This window comes from Syngnathus acus, chromosome 4 (assembly GCF_901709675.1).
Source record: "Syngnathus acus chromosome 4, fSynAcu1.2, whole genome shotgun sequence".
Lineage (NCBI taxonomy): Eukaryota > Metazoa > Chordata > Actinopteri > Syngnathiformes > Syngnathidae > Syngnathus > Syngnathus acus.
In genome coordinates this window covers 11,862,528-11,889,821 of record NC_051090.1, presented here as the reverse complement: position 1 = coordinate 11,889,821, position 27,294 = coordinate 11,862,528, and the positions used below count along the sequence as shown (strand labels likewise).

General features: G+C 46.6%; 1 protein-coding gene across 4 annotated transcripts in view; it reads right to left on the bottom strand.

Moving 5' to 3' along the window:
• Positions 1 to 15,258, bottom strand: part of nfia (nuclear factor I/A) — a 38,807-nt gene extending 23,549 nt beyond the window's left edge. For 2 of the 4 annotated variants that reach the window (XM_037249429.1, XM_037249428.1), the window contains exon 1: positions 15,002 to 15,257. In XM_037249429.1, coding sequence (XP_037105324.1) covers positions 15,002 to 15,100 — 99 coding nt within the window. In that variant the 5' untranslated portion in view covers positions 15,101 to 15,257. Of the gene's footprint in view, positions 1 to 15,001 lie in introns of all 4 variants that reach the window. The other 2 variants (XM_037249427.1, XM_037249431.1) reach the window with 2 other exon arrangements.
• Positions 15,259 to 27,294: the final 12,036 nt, after the last annotated feature.

Below are 27,294 nucleotides of genomic sequence, written 5' to 3'. Positions count from 1 at the left end.
GTGTGTGTGTGTGTGTGTGTGTGTGTGTGTGTGTGTGTGTGTGTGTGTGTGTGTGTGCGTGTGCGCCTGAGAGAGCGAGTACCGTTTTTTTCCATGTATAATGCGCCCCCATGTATAATACGCACCCTAGAAATGGCATGTCGATGCTGGAAAAAAGCCTGTACCCATGTATAATACGCACCCAAATTTTGACTTTTTTTTTTTTTTAAAGTCCCAACGATCGTCACACACGCATCTGGGTGTGGTGAAATTTGTCCTCTGCATTTGACCCATCCCCGTGTGATTTTGATCCATCCCCTGGGGGAGAGGGGAGCAGTGAGCAGCAGCGGCGCCGCGCTCGGGAATCATTTGGTGATCTAACCCCCCAATTCCAACCCTTAATGCTGAGTGCCAAGCAGGGAGGCAATGGGTCCCATTTTTATAGTCTTTGGTACGACCCGGCCGGGTTACTTAAGTCCGTAAACGTAAAATTATTTCAGAAAAAAGATCATCTTTGGGAACAACCGGATGTTATTCTGCCGGTCAGTATCACTGCGCATGCAGTAGCAAACTCGATAGCGAAGAAATATGTGAGACTCTCAACGGGATCACCAATATTTGAGTGATGTTCCAGTTATTTATCACAATTATTTATTATTATAATAATAATATATATAATATATACGTATAATAATTATTTATTTATTATTCACAATTGTCATGGTGATCTTTCTGGTGATTTCTTCACTAGGCTGGATGTATTTTTTTTGTTGGCGTTGATTTCTCCGACTGCCCAGAAAGGCACCACCGCGATCAGTTAGGTTAAAATGAAAAGAGAGGAAAGTGACGTTGTAAAGAACCATCCGTGACAAGATTTTCTTCAAAAATTGTTGTACCATGATTTTCTTAAAAAAAAAAAAAAAAAAATGTACCCATGTATAATGCGCACCCCAGATTTTAGGACAATAAATTAGTTAAATTTTGCGCATTATACATGGAAAAAAACGGTACCCGTCACGTGTCCACACATAAACACACACAGAGTCACACGCAGTCAGCAGCAGCTTCAGCAGCTTGTGTGAGCTGCCACCACACCACCACCATCATCGTCATCGCCATCATCATCATCATTGTCATGTTTGACTTTGAAAGCAAACAGGTTGGTCATTCCTATATGAGATCACGAATAAAAGTTCAGCAGTTGTAGCAAAATTAAAACTAAAAAGTAATAAAATAACAAATTAAAATAACCACTGATCTGCCAAAATATTTTTCAATATTTTTCAATTTTGCTTCATTAGCTGTTGTCATATTTGCCGTCAATTTGAGAACAGATAATGCCATGAGTTAGGCGGAAAAACCAGGAAAAAAAACAAGAAACGACATCCAAAAGGGCAGAAATAATGTGATAACGTCACAGGCCCAAGCAGGACACAAAAGCATTCCAAGTGATGCCTTCCAAGGGAAAAAAAAACAAGAAACGATCCAATCAAGCAATTTAGAGACATCAAAAGGGCAGCAATAATGTGATGACGTCAAAAGCATAAGCATTCCAAGTGACACCTTGCAAGGCACATATGGCTGAATGGCAAAACACACGCAAAACACAGGCGCACGCGCACACACACACACACACACACACACACACACACACACACACACACACACACACACACACACACACACACACACACACACACACACACACACACACAGTGGAATCAGCTTTGCATTGTCCGCCCACCGCAGCAACACCATCGTGAAATTTGCGGATGACACCACCGTGGTGGGGCTCATCTCAAAGGGGGATGAGTCTGCCTACGCCCTACAGGGACGAAGTGGTGCAGCTATCGGAGTGGTGCGGTGAGAACAATCTGCTCCTAAACACGGCTAAAACCCGAGAACTGGTCATTGATTTTAGGAGGAAAAATAAAACGGACATTCCACCAGGGTGTCCTCCTTCCGCTACCTGGGAGTCCACATCGAGGAGGACTTCACCTGGGGCGTGAACACCTCTGAGCTGCTAAAAAAGGCCCAGCAGAGATTCTACTTCCTAAGGGTGCTGAGGAGGCACAGTATTACACAAAGGCTGCTGGTGTCCTTCTATCGCTGCTCCATAGAAAGCACTCTAACGTACTGTATATGTGTTTGGTACTCCAGCTGCACTGCTGCTCAGAGGAAAAAGCTCCAAGGGGTCATCAACACAGCACAGAAGATCATTGGCTGCCCTCTCCCCACACTGGAAGACCTACACAGAACCCGCTGTCTCAAAAAATCACAGAACATTCTGAAGGACACTTCCCACCCTGGCCACTCCCTTTTCGAACTGTTGCCATCAGGCAGACGCTATAGATCAATTAGGTCAAGGACTAGCAGATTCGCCAACAGTTTTTACCCTACAGCGGTGGTCACATTGAATGCCGCTAAACGTAAATGATTGTGTCTGTGTATGTTCTTCTGTGGGTTTTTAGCTTGTATTTTTTTTTATCTTGTATTCTATTTATTTTTTTATTTCATGCGCTGATCGGTTGGCACTTTTTAAATTTCGTTGTACATGTGTGACAATGACAATAAAGATCTATCTATCTGTCTATCTGTCTATCTATCTATCTATCTATCTATCTATCTATCTATCTATCTATCTATCTATCTATCTATCTATCTATCTATCTATCTATCTATCTATCTATCTATCATGGCGATGCAACAAAAGTGATTCGAATGTTCTGCAGCAAATGAATCGCACTGAAAATTGCCAACTCGTAGGTCTGTACGTGATCGGTGTCGACCTGTCAGTCACTCAGATGCTGGATGGCGACCAGTCCAGTTCAAGTCGCGCATGCACACATCAGTGGAAAGTGTAGAAGGTCAAAAGAAATGTGGCGAGAGGGGCGAAAACGTTGCATCGACTTGCATTGTCGGTCCGATGTGTCTCTCTAGCGGTCGTTTGCTCTCATTGCAGCTTCTCGCAGGCCACTTTCATAGCGACTGTGCAGCTCCGTCTGCTTTTCTTTTGTTTGTCCGCGAGACGCCGAAAGTTTGGCGCGAACTGACGGGACGGGCTTTGAGGTGAAGGTCGTTTGGATGAGTTGGATTTCGACCTGAGCAACGTCAGCAGCCAAGGTCATGTCCGCTTGCATGAAGGCATTTGTCATGGTTCGAGTGCATCGGGTTCGGATTAGGACTTGTTTCCTGCTTTATCTAAAGCCGCGTGTGCCCAAGCATCGTCACCTCACACTGACGCCACTGAGGGAAAGTGCAGCTTTTATTTTGTTCTGTAAATGCACCGAAAAATGTTCCCCTTTGCTTGAAATGTCTTACCTTGCAGTTCACGATTCAAATGGTTCGGTTTCTCTTCACGCCCTGGACCAGCGACGCGCCTTCCCCTCCTGCTCCCTCGCGCGAACTGTTTACAACTGACAAAAAGGCTGCAGAGTTCGTTGCTGTTGAGCTGTCGGACTTGTGCATGCGAACAGTAGCGGTTTTTGGCATGGGCAAAATGGGCGGGCTGCCCAGGGCGGCGTTTTTTTTGTTTTTTATGTCACGTGAGGGCTGGCACGAACCGTCGCCCTCCCCAAAAAAATTGCGCCGCAAAGCGGTTTTAGCAATGTTTATCACTGTGTAGGGAATTGGCAATTTAGCGCCCTCTTCAGGGGAATTGGCAATTTAGCGCCCACTTCAGCTGCAGACCAGGTGCCCATGCTTGCTAAAACGTGCACAGAAACTAAGTGACAAGAGAAAATGCCAGGGAAGGGGGAGCGCGGGGGACAATTCACCTGTGAGGATAAGTGGTAATGAAAAGTGGGATCCACTGTATAATGCAACATTATTAGTGGGCTAAAGTCAATCACACCTCATTTTTTCCCCAAAACACACGTCAAGTACAAAATTAAAAATACAGGCCTATAATTCCCGCACATTTTCTGAATTGTGTCAAATGGGTGATACAAAGCTATAACGTCACCCCCAGGTTACGTGAAATTGGTTTAGTCTCCTCTTCACTTCTGAGTGAGTGACAATGTTGGGGGATGAGACTATCGACTGTTGTTCTTATCCAATGCCAAATAAATGAGAGGAACAGAAAAAGGTCAAAGCATCATTCTTAATTTTTCTAAATTACCGTATTGGCCCGAATATAAAACAACCATGATTATAAGACGACCTCCTCTTTTTCCAGACTCAAGTTTGAAAAAAGACTTTATTATTTTATTCATCGCTCATTTTATTTATTATTTATTATTTATGGTTTGTGCCTTCTTGTTTTTGTTTTGTGTCGCCTACTTGTATGTCTCGTCACCGTGGGATGGAGGAAACGGAATTTCGGTTTCTTTGTGTGTCTTGACATATGAAGGGATTGACAATAAAGCTGACTTTGACTTTGACTTTGACTTTGATAAGAACAAGTATAAACGACATTAAAATAAACTCACCATTACATTGAATTAGTGGGAGCACTGAGCTTGTTTCTCAGAAACGAGCCGGTCCCATCTAGGCGTAATCGGAGACAATGACACCCGAAGTGGTTAAGGTTTGTCTTTTAATGCAGGATGCTTGGTCTCCATGTGCCGAAGCAGTTTTGAGGGCTTCATTGCCTCGTTAGCTAGCCTGTCGCCACATATTATGCAGAGTGGGCTTGGCGCGTCATAGTCTTTTAAATGCAGTTTCCCTTTTCTTAGAAGTCGTAGCCTCTTCTTCTTCCGTCTCCTCATTGGGCTTTTTTCCCTTTCCGAAGAAGCTTTCCAAACATCTCTGTTTCTTGCTCATTTTTGCTTGCTTCGCGGGCTCAACTGAGGTGACATGTCACGTGACCGAGACGAGCGTCTTGACCTGAACCGACGGATGTAATTGGGAGAGAATCGCCAATTTTTTTATATTTTTCAAAATAAATACTTACTCATTTTTGCTAGCTTTGCGGGCTCGACTGGGGAAACACGTCACGTGACCGAGACGAGCGTCTTGACCTGAATTAATTGATCGTCGATTAAAACAATTATTTTTTTTTTTTTCTGTGTGGCTTGGCGGCCCGGTACAAAGTGACCCACGGACCGGTACCGGTCCGCGGCCCGGTGGTTGGGGACCACTGGTCTAGACCTCAAATGTAAGACGACCCCCACTTTTTCAGTCTTATTTCAATGCAAAAAACACTGTCTTATATTCGGGCCAATACGGTATTGCTGTTCTCTGCCAATTTTATGTACCGTATTTTCCGCCCTAAAAGGCGCACCTAAAAACCTAAAATTTTCTCAAAACCCGACAGTGCGCCTTATAGGCCAGTGCGCCTTATATATGGATCAACTGATGAATTTGTTGATCCATACTGGTTGTACACAGTGCTCTGCCAAAATGTTTCAGTACGTTTTAGTACGACTAATAAATTACAAGGTCGCATCGCTTCCCAGCATTACGGCAACTGTAGTCAGGGGGCGTCACCGAATAGCTGTTGTACCCGCGAGGCTATTTCCTGTCAAAATAGGCTGCTCTGTTAATGTTTCGAGTAAATCTACGGATCGATATGGAAGGGAAACATAGGTAAGTAGTACCAATGCGTTAGATCGAACTTTAGTCAGTTCCGATCATTTTATAGGAGATCGTTTGAGAAACGCGATTGTTTACACTTTGCTGAGGCTCATGGGAGATTGCGAGGTGAGGCTCGTGAGACTTTGCGGATGGCTAATGCTATTGCGATAGCTGCTATACGTACCAGGCTATTTCATGTCAAAATAGGCTGCTCTGTTAATGTTTCGAGTAAATCTACGGATCGATATGGAAGGGAAACATAGGTAAGTAGTACAAATGCGTTGGATCGAACTTTAGTCAGTTCCGATCATTTTATAGGAGATCGTTTGAGAAACGCGATTGTTTACACTTTGCTGAGGCTCATGGGAGATTGCGAGGTGAGGCTCGTGAGACTTTGCGGATGGCTAATGCTATTGCGATAGCTGCTATACGTACCAGGCTATTTCATGTCAAAATAGGCTGCTCTGTTAATGTTTCGAGTAAATCTACGGATCGATATGGAAGGGAAACATAGGTAAGTAGTACCAATGCGTTGGATCGAACTTTAGTCAGTTCCGATCATTTTATAGGAGATCGTTTGAGAAACGCGATTGTTTACACTTTGCTGAGGCTCATGGGAGATTGCGAGGTGAGGCTCGTGAGACTTTGCGGATGGCTAATGCTATTGCGATAGCTGCTATACGTACCAGGCTATTTCATGTCAAAATAGGCTGCTCTGTTAATGTTTCGAGTAAATCTACGGATCGATATGGAAGGGAAACATAGGTAAGTAGTACAAATGCGTTGGATCGAACTTTAGTCAGTTCCGATCATTTTATAGGAGATCGTTTGAGAAACGCGATTGTTTACACTTCGCTGAGGCTCGTGAGACTTTGCGGATGGCTAATGCTATTGCGATAGCTGCTATACGTACCAGGCTATTTCATGTCAAAATAGGCTGCTCTGTTAATGTTTCGAGTAAATCTACGGATCGATATGGAAGGGAAACATAGGTAAGTAGTACAAATGCGTTGGATCGAACTTTAGTCAGTTCCGATCATTTTATAGGAGATCGTTTGAGAAACGCGATTGTTTACACTTTGCTGAGGCTCATGGGAGATTGCGAGGTGAGGCTCGTGAGACTTTGCGGATGGCTAATGCTATTGCGATAGCTGCTATACGTACCAGGCTATTTCATGTCAAAATAGGCTGCTCTGTTAATGTTTCGAGTAAATCTACGGATCGATATGGAAGGGAAACATAGGTAAGTAGTACCAATGCGTTAGATCGAACTTTAGTCAGTTCCGATCATTTTATAGGAGATCGTTTGAGAAACGCGATTGTTTACACTTTGCTGAGGCTCATGGGAGATTGCGAGGTGAGGCTCGTGAGACTTTGCGGATGGCTAATGCTATTGCGATAGCTGCTATACGTACCAGGCTATTTCATGTCAAAATAGGCTGCTCTGTTAATGTTTCGAGTAAATCTACGGATCGATATGGAAGGGAAACATAGGTAAGTAGTACCAATGCGTTGGATCGAACTTTAGTCAGTTCCGATCATTTTATAGGAGATCGTTTGAGAAACGCGATTGTTTACACTTTGCTGAGGCTCATGGGAGATTGCGAGGTGAGGCTCGTGAGACTTTGCGGATGGCTAATGCTATTGCGATAGCTGCTATACGTACCAGGCTATTTCATGTCAAAATAGGCTGCTCTGTTAATGTTTCGAGTAAATCTACGGATCGATATGGAAGGGAAACATAGGTAAGTAGTACCAATGCGTTGGATCGAACTTTAGTCAGTTCCGATCATTTTATAGGAGATCGTTTGAGAAACGCGATTGTTTACACTTCGCTGAGGCTCGTGAGACTTTGCGGATGGCTAATGCTATTGCGATAGCTGCTATACGTACCAGGCTATTTCATGTCAAAATAGGCTGCTCTGTTAATGTTTCGAGTAAATCTACGGATCGATATGGAAGGGAAACATAGGTAAGTAGTACCAATGCGTTAGATCGAACTTTAGTCAGTTCTGATCATTTTATAGGAGATCGTTTGAGAAACGCGATTGTTTATAGAGGGCTCGTTGGTTATTGGCTAGTGGATGCATACCGCAACCCTAGTCAACCTCAGTTTGATGCAGTATAGCTTCTATTTTATGCGCCTTATAAGCCGGTGCGCCTTATATATGGACAAAGTTTTAAAATGGGCCGTTCATTGAAGGTGCGCCTTATAACCCGGTGCGCCTTTTAGGGCGGAAAATACGGTATACTATACACACTGATAACTGTAATTTTCAGAATTGTCCCATTGTCTTTGTGCACTTTAAAAAATGTAAAATAGTGAAACTTGTTCAATTGAGATGTTCAATTGAGAAATGCAATTTTCACTTTCTTACGTTCTATTAAAAAACATCTGACGCTTGGAAGTAGTCTCGCCCAGGGCGTAATTCTGTGTAGAACCACCACTGCATGCAAAGACGGGCCTCCATGTTCCGCGGACAACCCAACAGTCGTATATTTTGGCTTTTCTGCCGTTTTCCTCCATCTGGGCTGAAGCACAAGTGAGCTAACTGCTCAGCACCGCTGCAGCCTATCAGGAAAGCGCGGAGTGCGCACACATGAACTTTGACCAGGGGTCAGTTCGTTGTACCTAAAATATTTACATGTATTTTACAACATGATTTTAAAAATGAAATGAGCAATTCTGATTCAAAATTTAAAGCAAAAAAAAAACCCTAGTTTGTGAGCAGTGCTATTTTTAGAACATGCTTAGCGAGCTTAAAGTGGTCTTGCGGGTCATCCCACAAAGTCCGTCCTTCTCAGTAGGCCACAACCTTCTCTTGCTCCTTCTCACAGCTCCTCCTACTCCTTCCCAGACCTACTTGTCCTCCTCCGTCTTTTGTTTCGAGCCACTTAAGTCGTTTCTACCTCAACAAGTCGTCTCGTCTCCTCTCCCACATCCGCTCAAACAGAAATCCTGGACAGTGTGTGTGTGTGTGTGTGTGTGTGTGTGCGTGTGTGTGTGCGTGTGTGTGTGTGCGTGTGTGTGTGTGTGTGTGTGTGTGTGTGTGTGTGAGCGCGCCTAAATAGAAGATGTGGGTCAGAACTTATTTACGCAGTTTAATGAGAAGCAGATGGATTCATTCACAGAGCCCCCCTCTCCCCCCTTAGGTCCACCCCTTTTTCCTGAAAGCACCACTCCCTTCCGACTTCTTGGCCAACCAATGAGCGAGTAACAATGCTAACCTTTAGCACAGCAAACGATGACTGGCAAGCAAAGAATGGACGTCCATAGCACAAGAAAGGATGGTCAACTTGTTACAATGCTAACATGAGAAAAGCTCATGCGAGTCAATGTGCTAACACAGCTGACTGCTAGTAGCTACAATATTCGATAACCAAGTCCGCCTCCGCGACATACGTACTGTGGTTGCCACGTGAGCGAGAAGACACGCTTTTGTGCTTCTCTGATGGAGAAGACAAGTAATGTCTGCCATCTCGTGCTGGACGGTGCTGCCAGAACTTCAAAGTGATCAAGGATGGTAGAAGAAACTATTATTGAATTGTGGGCCTACTCCGAGTGTGAGTGCAGGCCACACATAGTCCAACAAACATGCGAACAATTTGAGCCACTAGCTGAGTCAAGCACGCCAACAAGCAGTGATGCCGCGGTGGCACGACCGACTGCACGGAGACACTGTCTTTGTCTCGGGTTGCTGAGCAGATGTTCCTTGTTAACCCCTTTGGCAGCAGTGCGAGCCAAGATGGACGACACTTTGACGAGCGGAGGGCCAGTCCCATTGCTTTGTGGGAATTCCAAATAGATCCTAAAAGTCTTCTTTTGTTTACGGCAGCGCGGGAGCAGGAAAAGGAACCCTCCAATAAATAAATAGCAGCACTCGCAGCAGGAAGTTGAGCCGCTTCCCCCGCGGGCGCCTTTATTTTTATTAGCAACAGCAGAGATAGCGAACGAGAAGCCCCAGCCATCCGCAAGTCTTTGATGGAGTCCGGAACCATTCGCAATTAAATCACATGCTGGCAAGCAGCTACGGGCTGGCTTTTAAGCTAGTAGAAACACGGACATCATGCCAACAATCGTTGCTGCAACAGAACGATGGAGAAGAACATTTGCAAAACACACCAGGTGGCTAAGGTTAGAGCTAACTAGTAAGAAAACAAGCCAACGTGGAGCTCGTGACAAACTAGTTCTGCAGCCCCCCCGGGTTAGTGCAGCCCTGAGCGAAACCCCATGAGGCCGACTTGGACGAGAGACCTAAAAACAAGCTCATGAGCTAACAGGCTAACATGAATGTCCGCTCCAAAAGAGAGAAGCTGGCAAAGTGGGGAATAGTGGGGGCTGCTTAGGTGTGTGTGTGTGTGTGTGTGTGTGTGTGTGTGTGTGTGTGTGTGTGTGTGTGTGTGTGTGTGTGTGTGTGTGTGTGTGTGTGTGTGTTGGGCGGGGGGCAGTAGAACAATAGGCTGCTGCTCTCAGCGGAGGTCTGAGAAGGTTCATGTGAGGAGGTATCCATTGCATCCCTTCCACCGTCCGCACTGCGTCATCCGACACCACCAAGAAGGAGGACGCGAGTGTTTGTGTGGGACGCGAGTGCGTGTGTTTGGCTCCGATGCCTTCAAAGACCGCAATGTCATTATCGGGGCAAAGTGGCCTGCCGACATGGCGACATGGCGTGTTGTTGATGTTTTTTATTTGAAAGTGGCGAATGTCCAAACAGTCAAAGAGTTGTTCCGGCACGTCTAAGGTAGCCCGCTAAATCGTAGAAAACTTGAACATGCTGTCGATGTGGTTTGACTTTGACTTCCGGTTTGCCATGAAGAGCGCCGCAGCGTCACTAGAGAGACGATCTACATTCCTACATTTGTATATTCTTTTCTGGTATTTCCTCGCTTTTTACGTTTTTACTTTTGGGAGTTTACTATTGTTGAAAGTTGCGGACCATCAATCCCTGCCATTTCGACCACGTCACTGTTTGGCTCTCAGCGGAGGCTTCGTGGCTGTTTGTCTACCGTCGATCATCGGACACGTATGTATGGCTGCGGATCAAGAGGTTTGTTCGGCTTCGTGCAGCAACTGCACCCTTCTCTTAGAGATCTTACATGATTTCACCAATTTTAATGTTTTTTACTCCAACATTGCCCCCCCCCATCTTCACATTTAATTTTGTAAAAATGACCAAAACATGAACCTGATGTGTCACTTTTCCATCATCGCATATAAATGAATTCCACATTAAATTGCAGCTTCTTTTTTTACACCACAAACCTGTGAATTGGTTGTTCAACCTGATCCCCGGCCGGACCTTGACGTCCTTTGCGCAGCCCACCTCAGTCAATCCACTCTCGTTTTGTCAGCCCGGCGCCTCAGTAACACAGGTCAGCTCTTCGCTTGTGTCGACTTTAGGGCGAGCCGAAAAACTGGCTCGCTAAATTGTGAGCTAGCATGTAGCAGGCGAGCCACTCTGCTGCTAAATTGTGAGCTCGTTGCGTGTCGCTGTTACGGCGATTCCGTGCGTGTTGTACACAAACGGATGGGTCGTCATCCTAATCAGTCACACAGCTGCGCGTCCCTAATTGTTTCCATCGAGCTTCCTTTCTCCTCTTTTTCGTCATCGTCCCGTCTCGACTAGGTCATGAGAGCCCAACCACATGTTCAACTCAAAGCGGCTGCGCCAACGGCACCTCAGACAAGAGCGCCCGACGGTGAAACTATCTTGCAGGGTAACTTGCCACCTAACCGCTCAGAAAAGGAGCCCTCTGACTTGGACGAGGCCTGATGAAGTTGGCGATGCAAGGAAGGTGAGGAACAAGCTAGTCTGCTAAATTGTGAGCCAATTGAACATCTGGTAAGAAAACCACATCAACCAGATGATGAAATGAGAGACGGGACGTCCGCTCCGACGGCGGTTGCCGTGGAGAGCCCCCCCTCGCATCTGCCCCCTCCCTCATGCGTGTCGGGGGATTACGTCGGGGGGCGGCTGTGGTGGATGGAACACACTTTCGCATGTGGGTGGGGGTGAGAGGCGTCCTTTGCCAGGTTGGACACCACAGGCCTCTCCAAGGTGACCCCACAAAAAGCTGCAATGAGCATCTGCATCCTGGCCCCGCGACCGCCGTCACTTGTGTTTGTGCGAGGTGGGCATGGCCAAGCACTGTTTTAGAAGCACCCTACTGTAGATAGTCAAGCTAATTAAGATCACCAGATTCGAGCAGCCCCTGCTGACACCAGCCCCGCCCCCCCAACGTCAGTGTGCTCGAGAGGTGAGTGTACATCTGTAAGTCATGTGTTCCCGTGATCACTCGTCATTAGCCCGTGTGTTGTTAGCACGCGAGCTATTTCGAGGCACGAATGTACGGCAAACGCAAAACGAAACAAAAAAATTGAGTCCTTGGACAACCTCGTTTGAATCCATTAGCGTTAGCGTAGTCTTATTTTGAAACATAACGCCTTAAACATCTTATCATCTGCCAGATGTTATCCTCATGCGTTAGCATCAGTATTAGCATTAGCATTCATGTGGTGTTATTTTTGGGAGATGAAAAAACCTTTATTGGTCATCTTTTGTTAACATGTTGTCTCATGCATGTTGCTTTTACCATAAGTGTCAAATCCAGAACGTGAAAGCCTTGCCACAGTTGGCACTTCCACTCAAGCGGCAGGTAGACGGCGCTGGCGGGTAAGCAAGCTCCCGGAAGCTCGGTCACCTGCCGATTGAGTAGAAGCTCCAACTGTGGCAAGGCTTTCACCGTCTGGATCTGGATTTGACACCTCTGTGCATTAGCCCAAGTAGTGGCGTAGCCTAACTCTGGGACCTAAGAGAACCTTTATTCATCTCATGTCTGATCTAATCTCCTAAAACAATGCAGTGCAGATACTGATGGAAATCTTGATTTCACCGCAGATGCCGATGCATGACGGTAAACGGCCGGCAGCTTTGCTTGGCTTTCTCGTGCAATTTAGCATTACAATGCACATTAGGATGACAGTGTAGCTTTGCATCATCAGCATAGCTTCGCACCGCTGGCTAACTTAGCATCGAAGGTCACCGTGTATCTTAGCAATCGAAATATAGCGTAGCAAAGCTAAACATTGTAGCCAAATTTACAACCTCATCTGAGGCGCTGTTCCAAAATAAAAGCGAACTAACGCTAATTCTACGTGAGGCGAACATCTGGCGGCTAGCTGTCGTCGCTTTGGCAAGGTAAGTAGCGCTTTTAGTGTTTCCATTTGTTTGATTATTTTAATAAGCATTAAAGCATTAAATAGGATTAAAGGGGCAGTTTGCATTTTTCCACAGCTGCTCAGCTTTTATGGGAAAACATTGCGTCAATCATACTTTCAAACATGGTCCGCTATGACCTCACTTTCACCTCGTTGAGATGTTCAGCACGCTAACAAACGTCCAACATAGCACGGTAGCCTCGCTTTGTCTCATAATCAAACTAAGCATTGACATTTTATCTTAGCATTGTAGCAGCATGATTGTCCATCTTGACACTGGAGTCCACTCAAGGGTCATAGAAATAGCTTAGCATTATAACCGCCTTTAGGCCCGCTTTCAGATTTAGAACAGAACCACCAATAAGATCCATTCATGTGACAATACGTGTTTGAGGGTGGTTGTCGTGGTGACAGAAAAGGGACACAAAAGGCACACAACGTGGGGGGTGGCCTGTGGGGGGGGGGGGGGGGGCAAGTGAAGGAAGTTGAAGCAGACAGGTTTAATCCCACAATTTCCTGATGTCTAATCTCACTAACGCTAACATGGAGCAGCAAATGCTCCCTTCTTGCCAACAACGACGTTGATGCGCACCTTCCAATGAGCTCAAGACATTTTGAGCTAGCAAACAAATATCTCACCAATAAGCGGGTGCGCGCGTACACACGCACGCACGCAAACATTGAAGTACAAAAGAGCACATACCTCACACTGCATAATTGCACGCTCACAAATGAACAATTTAGTCTCCACTAAAATAATTTGATGTTAAAAACTGAACCGATTTAATTTTGCACTCTTGAAGTAATATTCGTAGTTATAATAATGCCGTCAAAAAGAACATGAATAACAAAAAGTGATTTTTTTATGTGCATGAGGTAGAGCGACCTCGCGCGCGCTCCGACGCTCCCTGGCCGGAGGTCAGGACAAATGTTCCAAATGGGACGAATATAAAAGCGATGTTGAATAACGTCATACAACACACGCCGATGTCACGATATTTATTATTATTATTATTATTATTATTTATATTATTTCATAGTTATTATTATTATTTAATAATTTCATAGTTTTTAAGGACAGCCGTGTAAAATGAAAAAAATCAAGACATCAAACCAAAACAGGTTTCCAACATGTTCATTTTGTCACTTCAGAGAACGTCATTAATTTCCCTGTTGAGCTCCGATGACAATACTGCCGCTAATTAACAATGTTAAAATTATGATGTTGGGCGAGAACATGAACATTTTAAGTGAGAACATTGAAAACAAAATGACAAAATGTCAACTGCAAATATATATGTATTTAAATATATTAATTCGTATTTAGATAAATTAAATATATTTGATGTTTGCAAAAATTTTAAAAAGAGGGAGAATTTAAACGCTCATGTGTAATCATTCGTTTCATTTAATGTCATTTATAAAAAGCTCAAATATCGTTCAAATATACGTGCTACATCTCAGTCAGATAAATTCCAAACACGAAGACAAATTATTTGCATGAAAGTGGCAAAAACTGAAATTTTTTATTTCTACAGTGAAATGAATCAAGTTTACCGAAGGAAAGTGCACGAGCCTTAATGAAATTAGATAGATTATAATCATGACAAGATGCATCAAAATAGCCTCTTGTGCATGTCACATTGTAAGCGACGCTATTAACAGCAACATATATAATACATAAAACCTTCAATTTCTTTTTTAAATTAAGAAACAATAACATCTGATTAAAAGTACAGATAAAATTCAATTGACTATAAAGTTATAATAAAATCTTTGAAAAAAATTAAAAAGAAACAATAACATCTGAATAAAAGTACCAATAAAATTCAATTCCCTATAAATGTATAATAATCTAAATTTATTTTAAGATGAAAACATCGTTTCATGACTAAGATGCACCTCGACGTTTACGATGTTATTTTAGTCATAAAACACACACACGCACAAACACATTCGCTCTCTCTCTCTCTCTCTCTCTCTCTCTCTCTCTCTCTCTCTCTCTCTCTCTCTCTCTCTCTCTCTCTCTCACACACACACACACACACACACATTATTACTGTCGCTATATTTTGTGTTGTTTTACATAAAAATAAAACAAGTCACGCACTTCTCTGCGGACCCGCACATTCGCAATGCACACACACACGCGCTTGCACAAAAACCTGCATAAATACACAACTGCACACACAGTTATGCAAACTCCAAGGCACTTTTTGTTTCGTTTTGTATTTCAAGAAGAAAAGCCGCGGGTGCGTGCAAATAAATAAATGTGCGTGTACTGACCATCCACCAGGTCCTGGCCGAGATGTCGTAGCACAGCTGCCATTTGACGGAAGCCTCCGCGCCGCTTTTTCCCGCCATGGCGCCGTCAATCAACCTCATGTGTGCGCGCGCTCAGCAGAAAAAGTGATTGACAGCAACGAAGTGATTGACAGGCGGACAGACGGTGGACGGACGCACGTGCCAGCCAGGAAGACGAGACCAGAAGACGACGAAGAGGAAGAAGAGGAAGATGAGGAACATGAAGCCCAGGAAGTAGTTATCGGGCAAGGTGAGACGCGTACACGCCCCCTCCCGCCGAACGCCCTCCCCTCACATACATGGACGCACACACACTCCCAAATCATGTGCACACACAAACACATATCTATACACAACTGCACTTTACATGAATGTAAGCCCAAAGTGCAGAGACACTTTTTTATTGCCTAGCTGTCAAATTTTGTTCACGATGAATTTGGCTCATCTTGGATTTTGTTGTTTTCAAAAGATTTTGGCCACCATTTAATTTCTTCCCGATTTGATTATTTGTTGACTTTTGCTTACAGCTAAATTAGTTCACTTGATGAAGTCGAATGGATGATGGTCGTCTGGAAAGAGGCCTCCTACGTGGCCGGGGAACTGGCAGGAATACCTGACCTCCGTGGCGCGCACGCGCAGGTACACACAGAGGTGCCATTGTGCTGACTGAGCAGGAATGTGCAAGTCGTTCACATCAAAAACTTGAGAACTGCGAGCAGCCGAGACCACAAAAACAACTGTGATAACGACGACCTGACATGATACTCTTCTTTTTTTGTTGACCTCCTGCATGTCAAGGTGTCTGTCAGGCGTCAGCAGAGCGTCTTCCACTTAGATAACTGGACATAGGCGAGTCTCATCTGGGTGGAACAACATTTTCAAAATGGAAACTTGGCCTCTGATCTTCATGTTGGAGCAACCGTGACACATTCTTCCAAACGACCTTTTGACGCACATGCCCATGCACGCCACGGTGGACATCTGTTTTGTCTTTGCCTGTACGGGAGGCATATTGCGGCGGAAGAGGGGGGGGGGGGGTATCGCCAGAGGCTGCCGTGGTGGCCATCCGCCCACCCGGCGCTGTGTCCCGCCTCCTGGTCCACATGACCGCACACTGGTGTGCCAGCCATATTTAATCACACCCCTCCACCCCATCCCAACAGTAGACACACATGCAGACGCACACACGTATTTAGTGATGTGTGAGTGTGTGGGGGGTGCATCTTTGTTTGGGTGGTTTACTGGACTTGAAAACTTTTTTGGAGGTTGCCCCTGAATGACGTCACAATATTAGGAACACCACTTCCCTTCCATTTTGTTTAGTGGAAGTAACGAGGGCTGCCAGAACCGAAAAGTGTTAGAATGGCCGCTCGCGTTGGGATGCGCACGCTTCAAAACTCACTCACACTCAGCAGCAGGAATGCTTGAACATGCGAAGAGGGCAAAAAACATTGTGGGAGGACCATGATGATGATGATGATGAGAAGCATGATGATGATGAAGACGAGGTTGAGGATAGGGCCCAGTTGAAAGGTTAATCAATTCTGATGTGTTGTTGACATGTTCACTGTAGCAGCAGCTGCGTCGCACACACTGCCAACAACACACGCGCGCACGCACGCACGCACGCACGCACGCACGCACGCACGCACGCACGCACGCACACACACTTGAAATGTAGAAGTCAGCGAGTGAACCGTCCAGCTATTTTTCAACAACTGCGTATGTGTGTGTGTGTGTGTGTGTGTGTGTGTGTGTGTGTGTGTGTGTGTGTGTGTGTGTGTGTGTGACCGTGTGCGTGCGTGTGTGCCATCTGCCTGCTGCGTGTGTGCCAACTCAATAATGTCATTTTTTTACAGCTGTGGACTTGATTTTCCCTCAAAAATGAAAAAAGACAAAGACAAGGTGAGAAGGGCTGACCACGCATGCATGTCATTTTTGTAATACATTCCATCAAACGTGTTGTCAAGAACTGCGATGGAAACATGACCAATATGGATCTAATATTTAATAAAACGCTTCTTTGCAAAGTTTAATCTCGTCCGGCGATGCCATGTGAGCCGTGGCTGTCAAGTGACGAGCACAAAGTCAGCACGTGCGCTCACATTGACAGGTGCGTGCGTGTGGCCCCCGGTGTTTGCGCGTGTCGCACCGCGTTAGCGGGCGCCGCTCATACGCCACGACGTGCGGGAGCGTCGGCGTAGCTACTCGCCGGCTGCCCTGAGAGGCCCCGAGGACGCCGCCGACTCGCCGGGACGGCGGCCAAGTGCATGGCGGCAAGGACGACACTTGGCCGCCACCAAGAAAGGCTGGCCCGCATCCATCTCGGCCCATCGCCGACCATCAGCTGAAGCGGTGCTGAGCGGCGGCCAAGCGGCGGCCAAGCGGCTCGTCCGGGTCCAGGCGGCACGCTCATTACGTTCCGTTACGTCGGCGCACGCCCGCCGTCACCTGCGGGAGCTTTCCAAAGTGAAAAGACAGAAAAGACACGGCTGGCCTTCATCTCACTGCGGAGAAGAAACGGCAAACAGGAAAAAGGCCTTCTTGGTCATTTTGGCTTCAAAAACAGTCCAAAACTTCACTTTGAATAGCGAAGTCTTCGATTTGAGCCGAGCTCCTCTGCCGGGCGGAGCAAGTGAGGCCCCCCAAAAAAGACGCGCACTTTTATTCGGAGGGCAAACCACGTGGAGCGGCCGGCCCCATAATGGTACAAAGTGTGCTTTCATTCAACTTGTACCTTGTTGTGGCACCCAAAAGGGTGGCATGCACTTCTCAGGAGGGAAGTGCTAGCACACCTAATCAAACATTTTCCAAGCCCAAGAAACAGTTAGCCTAGCTTAGCACAAGCGTTTGACCTATTAGGAAAAGGGTTAGCCGCCAGCCTCCCCGTTTACTCACATAGCCAAACAATACGACCCCCAAACCCCCCCCCACGCACGGTTTAACTGGTCATTTACATAATTAATGTGATTGGCCCACAGTGGGCAACATTACTGCCATTGGCAATCACATCCACACTTGCTCACAGACACCAGAGTCGCTCATCTTAGCTAGCCGTGATAATCTTACATATGGTAAGAATTGCCATTAAATCCCAATCCTTCACACCTAGCCAAAATAGGAGTTCACCTAGCCAAAATAGGAGTTCAAACACACACACGCACACGAGCAAAGGCGCACGCTCACAGACGTGTGTCCTGCACGCATTCGGGTTTGTCAGCTTATTGAAGAAAATAAAAGGGCTAGGCGTGACCTTGTGTCCTTTCCAAAGTCAAAGTCTTGTGGCGGGGGCGTAGGACGCATATGTCGTCCCCCCACCCCAGCAGATGTCTGACACGCATGTCAATCTGCTACCCGGAACATCGACCATGTTGCAGATGGAACCGTTTTGCTCTTTTTCTCTTTAGGAAGTTCAGCAAAGTGGAAGAGCAAAAGCAAGATGGATGGGACGACCATGCAATTCTGCGTGCCTGCGTCTTCCCTCGTTGCTGCCCGGGCCGCACGCAATTGTAAAACTCACCTGCTTGTACACTGAGAATAAAACTAGCGAGTGACGCTGCATGCATAACGCTCGCACTTCAACACACGACTGCCAAACGACGAAATGCACGCAAAAACACGCAAACACAAAGCGCACACACCAACAAAGTGATGGCTTCATCTGGGGTTAATGACGCTAACGATGCTAATTAAAATCTGTCAGGGGCGAATGCTAACGCAGTAGGGGTGTAACGATTCATCGATACACATCGATTAATCGATATAATGCTCTACGATTTGTTGGCATCGATGCTAAACGTAAACATCGATCTATATCGCCCGTTTTTGACCTCGGACATTAGACGCGACTTTATTTTGAAATCCAGTTCATTGTTGCTTGCTTCCTCTTTCCGGGAGCAGTGCGCGGCGTGTTGTGTTGTGAGCAGAGCAGGCACGTGAAAGGGGAGCCGACAACTACGCGGCTCCTGGGCTGGTGCTATGGCTAGTGTCCAAGAAGACGAGGAAATTCGCTCCCCTTTGGGCTTCAAGTCATTCGTTTGGAAGCACTTTTTTTTTTTTGCATTTGGATTAGAACATATGGTCAAGGTGTAATGTTTACTACATTCATTATAAAGTACTTATTTTTGTTTTGTAATTAAATAGTTCAGTAATGCACTTTAAAGTTAATGGTATTACAAAAAAGAAAGAATATTCATTTTTCTTTACTTACTTATATGAGAAAAAATATAGAATTTGATAAAGTTCAGTGTTAAAATAAGCACTTTGTATACTACAATACTCTTGTAATTTCCTAAATAAAGAGTTTGCAGTACCTTGTTGATTTTGCGTATGAATTGTTATAAATCAGGATATTGTTCTATATCGATCGTAGAGCACTATATCGTGATGTATCGTGAATGAATCACAGCAGGCTTTAAGATATCGGCAAATATCGTATCGTGCTTCTTTGTATCGATATGATATCGTATCGTGACAAAACCCGCGATTTACACCCCTATAACGCAGTAATGTGAAGCGCATCTATATCAGAACCCCACTGCCCACCCATGTCACGGTTAGCGCGCCATGCCAATGACGGCGGGCGGGAGTGTGTGTGAGGGTGCGGCCATATTGCGCTATAGCAGGGGTGGGCAATTCCGGTCCTCGAGGGCCGGTGTCCTGCATGTTTTCTATGTCACCCTGTTGCAACACACCTGATTCAAATGGTCAGATAATTAGCAAGGTCTGCAGAAGCTAGATAACAATCCTGATCATTTGAATCAGGTGTGTTGCAGCAGGGAGACCTATAAAACATGCAGGACACCGGCCCTCAAGGACCGGAATTGCCCACCCCTGCGCTTTAGGGAGCAGGTGGCATGGCGTAAAAAGAAAACACATAACCAAACTTAGAGGAATGAAATTACACCTATTTTCATGGGAGGGGGGGGGTCCAAAAACCAAGCACTAATGGCTCCTGAATGGTCGAGGTCAAATGTGGGCCGTCCATCCGAGCAGTCCCGCCCAACCCCCACTGCCGCCCGCGGGCACAAGCTCAGCCAGCCCGTAACCGCCACAATATGTCCCATTTGCATTTTACACGTTTGCATTTGGAGAAAATGTTGCACCCTCGCCATGCACGTGGAGCCGCGGGCCAAAGCGGCAGCCGCCGTGGCTCGGCTCCAGCCAACATTTCAATATTTTACAGGCGGGAGGGCAGCAGTGGCTATGACAGGGGTGGGCAAACTACGGCCCGCGGGCCACATCCGGCCCACGGGACCGTTTAATCCGGCCCGCCAACCCTGAATTAATTGTATTATTAAACTTTTTTTTTTTGTCATTTTGCCTGCAATGACTGCGTTTCCCCAGTAGATGGGGAACCGCTCGCCTGCGCATTTACTACCGGAAGCCGTGTCAGAAAGCTCGGTGCACACTCACAAGTGCGTGTACGACGTACACTGTACGTACTCAGTAGTACGGACATGGCGCACTCGCGCTCTATTTGTATCAGTCCCGAATTTAGAGCGTGTGCTGTGACGACAGCATTCTTGTAATTCGCTCGCTGAGCTTTCAGATACAGTTTTACGCTAAAGCCACCCACAAACCTTCCCCTGGAATCCTTCCATTAAAATGAGTGGCCCGAAGAAAAGAAGTGAGTGCCGAATGTTAAAAGAGTGGCCAATTTGGCTCGACGTACGCGACGTGACGTTCAGCCACATCAACCCGTCACAGATCGAGGTAAACGGATCTCTCCTAAGAATTGCCACAACAAATTTTACTCCAGACTATGATGCACTAGCAAAAAAGGGAGACCAACAACACTGTTCCCACTGAAAATGAAGGGGAGGCTCTCAAGTTTGTTGTAAAAAAATGCATTTTGAATATGATTTGTACACATAGCAGGGATTGAAACTGGCGACCATTCTCATTTTCAAACAATGCAGGATGCTCAAGGACATTGATGCACCACCTTTTTGCGACTAATCTTAACCTGTAAAGTTCTTAAGGCTTACTTTAAGGAAGTGTTCCCCGTTTCCTCACCTCTGTTACCAGGTGTTTGTGAGTTAAAACTCTGCTCTGATGTTCAGATACCCCTCACCGTGTTGCCGTTTTGATTACTTTATTTGGATGTATGCTTTCACCGATTCTTCAAGATGATATATTTGGTCAGAATGTTTGCTGTTTGATGTGATCTCATAAGATAAACATTTTTCATTAATCTGACCTGCAGGCACTGAGGTGATGGAGACTGTTATTCATAATAATAGTGTCGTATTTTATGAGAATCACTGATAGCAGTTTTTTAGTGATTTTTTTTTTTAAATGCTGTTAATAAATGCATTTGTTTTCAAAAAACTTGTTTGGAATATCCATGCTTTACTACCTACTCATCATCATCATCATCGTCGTTTTAAAGTCCGCTTTCCAGGCGCCGCTGGGTTGGACTGGGTTCTCGATATGGCCGTCTCTAGCCATACTGAGAATTTTTGGAGCAAAACTTTTTACAGCCGGATGCCCTTCCTGACGCTAACCCAAAGGGGAAATTGATTTTCTGTTGGGGTTGACTCCCTTAGCCCATTCCTCTCCCAGGAGCCCACTGGGCAGTGGTACTATTTAACCCAGGGGTGGGCAAACTACGGCCCGCGGGCCACATCCGGCCCACGGGACCGTTTAATCCGGCCCGCCAACCCTGAATTAATTGTATTATTAAACTTTTTTTTTTTTTTGTCATTTTGCCTGCAATGACTGCGTTTCCCCAGTAGATGGGGAACCGCTCGCCTGCGCATTTACTACCGGAAGCCGTGTCAGAAAGCTCGGTGCACACTCACAAGTGCGTGTACGACGTACACTGTACGTACTCAGTAGTACGGACATGGCGCACTCGCGCTCTATTTGTATCAGTCCCGAATTTAGAGCGTGTGCTGTGACGACAGCATTCTTGTAATTCGCTCGCTGAGCTTTCAGATACAGTTTTACGCTAAAGCCACCCACAAACCTTCCCCTGGAATCCTTCCATTAAAATGAGTGGCCCGAAGAAAAGAAGTGAGTGCCGAATGTTAAAAGAGTGGCCAATTTGGCTCGACGTACGCGACGTGACGTTCAGCCACATCAACCCGTCACAGATCGAGGTAAACGGATCTCTCCTAAGAATTGCCACAACAAATTTTACTCCAGACTATGATGCACTAGCAAAAAAGGGAGACCAACAACACTGTTCCCACTGAAAATGAAGGGGAGGCTCTCAAGTTTGTTGTAAAAAAATGCATTTTGAATATGATTTGTACACATAGCAGGGATTGAAACTGGCGACCATTCTCATTTTCAAACAATGCAGGATGCTCAAGGACATTGATGCACCACCTTTTTGCGACTAATCTTAACCTGTAAAGTTCTTAAGGCTTACTTTAAGGAAGTGTTCCCCGTTTCCTCACCTCTGTTACCAGGTGTTTGTGAGTTAAAACTCTGCTCTGATGTTCAGATACCCCTCACCGTGTTGCCGTTTTGATTACTTTATTTGGATGTATGCTTTCACCGATTCTTCAAGATGATATATTTGGTCAGAATGTTTGCTGTTTGATGTGATCTCATAAGATAAACATTTTTCATTAATCTGACCTGCAGGCACTGAGGTGATGGAGACTGTTATTCATAATAATAGTGTCGTATTTTATGAGAATCACTGATAGCAGTTTTTTAGTGATTTTTTTTTTTAAATGCTGTTAATAAATGCATTTGTTTTCAAAAAACTTGTTTGGAATATCCATGCTTTACTACCTACTCATCATCATCATCATCGTCGTTTTAAAGTCCGCTTTCCAGGCGCCGCTGGGTTGGACTGGGTTCTCGATATGGCCGTCTCTAGCCATACTGAGAATTTTTGGAGCAAAACTTTTTACAGCCGGATGCCCTTCCTGACGCTAACCCAAAGGGGAAATTGATTTTCTGTTGGGGTTGACTCCCTTAGCCCATTCCTCTCCCGAGGAGCCCACTGGGCAGTGGTACTATTTAACCCATAGTTGGGGGCTGGTTCGTGGGCACCAGGGCGTGTCCACACACCGGTGGGCCTGCGTGCCGCACGTCTAGGGGCCAAACCTCCTCCGAGTCCCTTGTAGTTTAGCCTGGGTCCGTGTTGTACCCAGTTACCATGTGTCGCCGCGTGGAGGCACTACATAGGGCTTGCTGTTAGAGAGGCTATGTACTGACTACCTACTAAAGGCCAAAATCTTTTATGCAATGACCTTTACAGGTCGCTTATATTACTTCACACAAACACTACGTCCATCTGCTCCTGGTTCGGCCCTCCGGTCCAAATTTAGAACCCAGTTCGGCCCGCGAGTCAAAAAGTTTGCCCACCCCTGCTCTAGCTCCTAGATCTCGCTCCTAGTTCTCGCCTTGCTCATCGACGCCACGTTCTCCTGATCCTCCGGTCTGCAGTAAGATCTCCGCCACAGCCACGTCGAATCCTCTGACCAAGTCTTGTGTATGTCGCTTGCAGATTCCCTCCACAGATCACCGCCAAGATCCACCCCGTCTGGTTGAACTCCACACCCTCCACCTTTGCTGCTCCCGCTCCTTGCTCCTGGCTCAGATCCTCCCGCTCTACCTCCCCCGCATCTCCTCCAATAAACACTCCTCACTCATTTTGGACTTCTGAGTTGGTTTTCTGCTTGTGGGTCAAACCAATAGGCAAAAAGATGACAGAACTGGTTTCCAGCCAATCGCAGGGCACACAGAAACAAACAACCATCCGCACTCGCACCTAGGGGCAATTTGGAGTGCTCAATTGGTCTACCAAGCATGTTTTGGGGACGTGGGAGGAAACCGGAGTGCCCGGAGAAAACCCACGCAGGCACGGGGAGAACATGCAAACTCCACACAGGGAGGGCCGGAGGTGGAATCGAACCCGCACCCTCTTACTGTGAGGCGGACGTGCTAACCAGTGCCCCACTGAGCCACCACCCAATATAACACATCTTTATATATTTGTAAAGGTAATCATTGAGTAGATCCACCAAAGGTAAAAAGCATTGACGCCAAAATTTCAACACCTCTAAAAGTTCAGCATTACAAAAAGAATCTGTGAGGAAAAAAACTGAAATCATGCAAAATACCAATGTGAGTGGGTTTTTTCATGAAAAAAGCTTTGGGGCAAATTTCCGTAGGCGTGCACACACTTGTGTGGGTGCATGTGTGTTTGCATGAGAAGAAAACGCGCGTGCACACTGCACAGCACATTGAATGAATAAATTAAAAGTGTTTAAGTGAGTTAACTATTCAACTGAGAACATCCCCAACATCTGGACTGACACACTAACACCTGCCCCCCCCCCCCCCCATCATGTATGTTTAATGTGTGCGTATCCCGAATGAGATAAGAAAGGGAGCAAGTGAAGGATGTCCGAGGGTGACACGGAGGGCCGCCTTTGAGTGAAGGAGCTTATTAGCATAATGTGGCTTTCCTCCTTTCAGCTACGCCCCCGCCATCCACCCATCCGTCCGGTTGTCAGTCCGTCCGTCAAGGCGGCATCCGCTCCGTCGCGTTGCATCAGTCTCCGCGGCGACGGGACGGCGGCGTCCGCGGCGGTCACCCGCGGTGACGGGCAGCGTCTCGGCGTATGTAAAGCAACCGTCTGCGTGCGAGGGCGCTAATCTATGCTAATTTGACATTTACCAGCTCATTTGCATAACAAGCAGCAAAGACGTTCCGCAAACACAAACAGCAAGACGGCTCCCTGTGCCAAGGCGGAGCTGAGCTGGTCGAGGGGGAGGGGCTTGTCGGAGCCAAGTTTGGTGAGCGAGCTGACCGCTAATGGACTTTTGCCTCTATCGGTGAGCTCTGACTTGTTGCCGTTCTTTATCAATGGTGCATGTCATCGATCCGGGATCTTGACACTTCTAGTGGCTCCGGCGATCATGAACGGTGCCGACCTTCAAAGATTTTGGAGGGAGTTCCACAGGGGAGGCCCGTGCGGGGTTCCCAGCGTGAGGCGGGCGCGCTCAGCTCATGCCCCGCTACAGCGGTTCGGCTAGATGGCTCAGTGCGGCTGCTCTTCCAAAATGCTGTCGGCTATACATCTCTCGACTTATTTGCTTATTTGCCAACTTTCTTGCTGACCCTCATGTGGCACCGAGCGCTGTCCGCGGTGTCACGCTCCTATGCAACAGTTGGCCGACGCAGCCTCGCCGTGCCGTGCGTGCCTGCGCTCTTTTCACAGCCCAAACTGCATGCATGCGTGGGTCAGCGAAGGCGCTCGACGCGCCAGCCCGCCGGGGCGACCTTTTGGCTGCCACCTCCTCACGCCCTCACCTCCGCCAGGAGGGAGAATCCAATACGGGCACACGCACGAACACTGATGTCATCTGGCTGCGAAAGCGCCCATTTGACCGCTCTGTCTAATGAAGCAACTGGGCGGCGGCCAGAGAACTGGAGCTAGGCCACAAGCCCCTCCGCGGCCCTCACACTCTTCTCACACGCGGAGGGACACGCGTTATTTTGCACAAAGTTCTATACAATACGGCTAGTTTAAACTAAAAGACGCAAACACGCAGCGACATGCGACCAAACTGGCGTACACTCGCGCACCGTAAATAACCAAAATGCGATTTTTGTCCCGGCGGAAGGGATTGTATTTTATTTGGAAATGTACACTAAAATAACTGACGCTTTTCGATAAACACTTCTTGTATTTTCGCAGTTTGCGCATAACGTGGCTGAAAGCAAACGTGCAGCCAAGAAAGTTTCCTCCGAACCCTCAGCCACAAATCATTGACTGATTGATTGATTGATTGCTTGATTGATTGATTATGCGTACATGTGCGCGTGCGCTATTGCAGTTCGGCCAAACCGCAAGCGACCCGTCAGCAAACTATCCTGACGCATTAATAAATAAATAAATAGATAAATAAATAAATAAATAAATAAAAAAAGTGAATAAATAAATGGATAAATAAATAAATAAATAAATAAATAAATAAATAAATAAATAACCATCCATCCATTCATCCATCCACCCATCCATTTTCTGTACCGCTTTGTCCCGACGGGGTCGCGGGCTTGTTGGAGCCTATCCCATGCAGCAGTCATCGGGCAGTAGGTGGGGGACAACCTGAACTGGTTGCCAGCCAATTCCATTCATTCATCCAGTTTCCATACCGCTTGTCCCCAAGGGGTTCGCGGGCGTGCTGTAGCCTATCCCAGCAGTCATCGGGCAGGAGGCGGGGGACACCCTGAACCGGTTGCCAGCCAATCGCAGGGCACACAGAGATGAACAACCATCCCAGTCGCACTCACACCTATCGGGGCAATTTGAAGTGCTCAATCAGCCAACCATGCATGTTTTTGGGACGTGGGAGGAAACCGGAGTGCCCGGAGAAAACCCACGCAGGCACGGGGAGAACATGCAAACTCCACACAAGAATGGTTGGAGGTTGAATCGAACCCGCACCTTCCTAACTGTGAGGCAGACGTGCTAACCAGTGCCCCACCGTGCCACCCAAATAAATAAATAAATAAATAAATAAATAAATAAATAAATAAAATAAAACAAAATAAATAAATAATCACCCCGACGCCATCGGACAGGAAGCGGCTGTTGTCCCCGCGCCAGAGCTTCTCTCGCCGGGGGCTGCTAATCGCCCGCTACGGCTACGGACCGCCGCACGCTCGCCTCGCTCGCTTGCAGAATTTGTCATCAGGAGCCCCGGGAGCGGACGACGAGCGAGGACAAGCGTGTCACCGTCCTCAACGCACATACATCGTCGACGCAAACGCCGCGTTGTTGTCGGCAACGTATCTTGTCTTGTTTTGCTGCGGTGCGTTGTCATTTCCTCTGCATGCTGTCGTGTTGTTTCCTCTCCTTAATCGCGATGGCGCAGCGTGATGCCCAAACAGGTATTTTGTGTGTGGTCGTATTACGTACTTGAGTGGATTCAAGTTGTTGCTCGTCGTTGTGACGTTGTGTGCGCACCTCATTTGTCGTCAAGTGCAGCTTTGCCTGCCGGTAGTCGCTGATGGCGGAGGGGTACACTTGCCTGTCTTGTGTGCCGACATCGTGAGTTGGAATTCCCGCATATGACGGGGTGAATGTTTATGTGTGTGTGTGTGCGCGTGCGTGTGCCACAATTTTGTTTTTGCTTGCTTCTGTTGCGTGTAGTTCCATGCAGCCATTTTTTGTGGCGATGTCGCGTATGTTCGTCGTGTCCGAGTCGGTGGATGAGCATTTCACGAGCGTGCGCCTTGTTGTTCCGCAGGCGGCGAACGCACTGTCAAGCTGCTTCCTCATTTCAAGTGGAAAAAG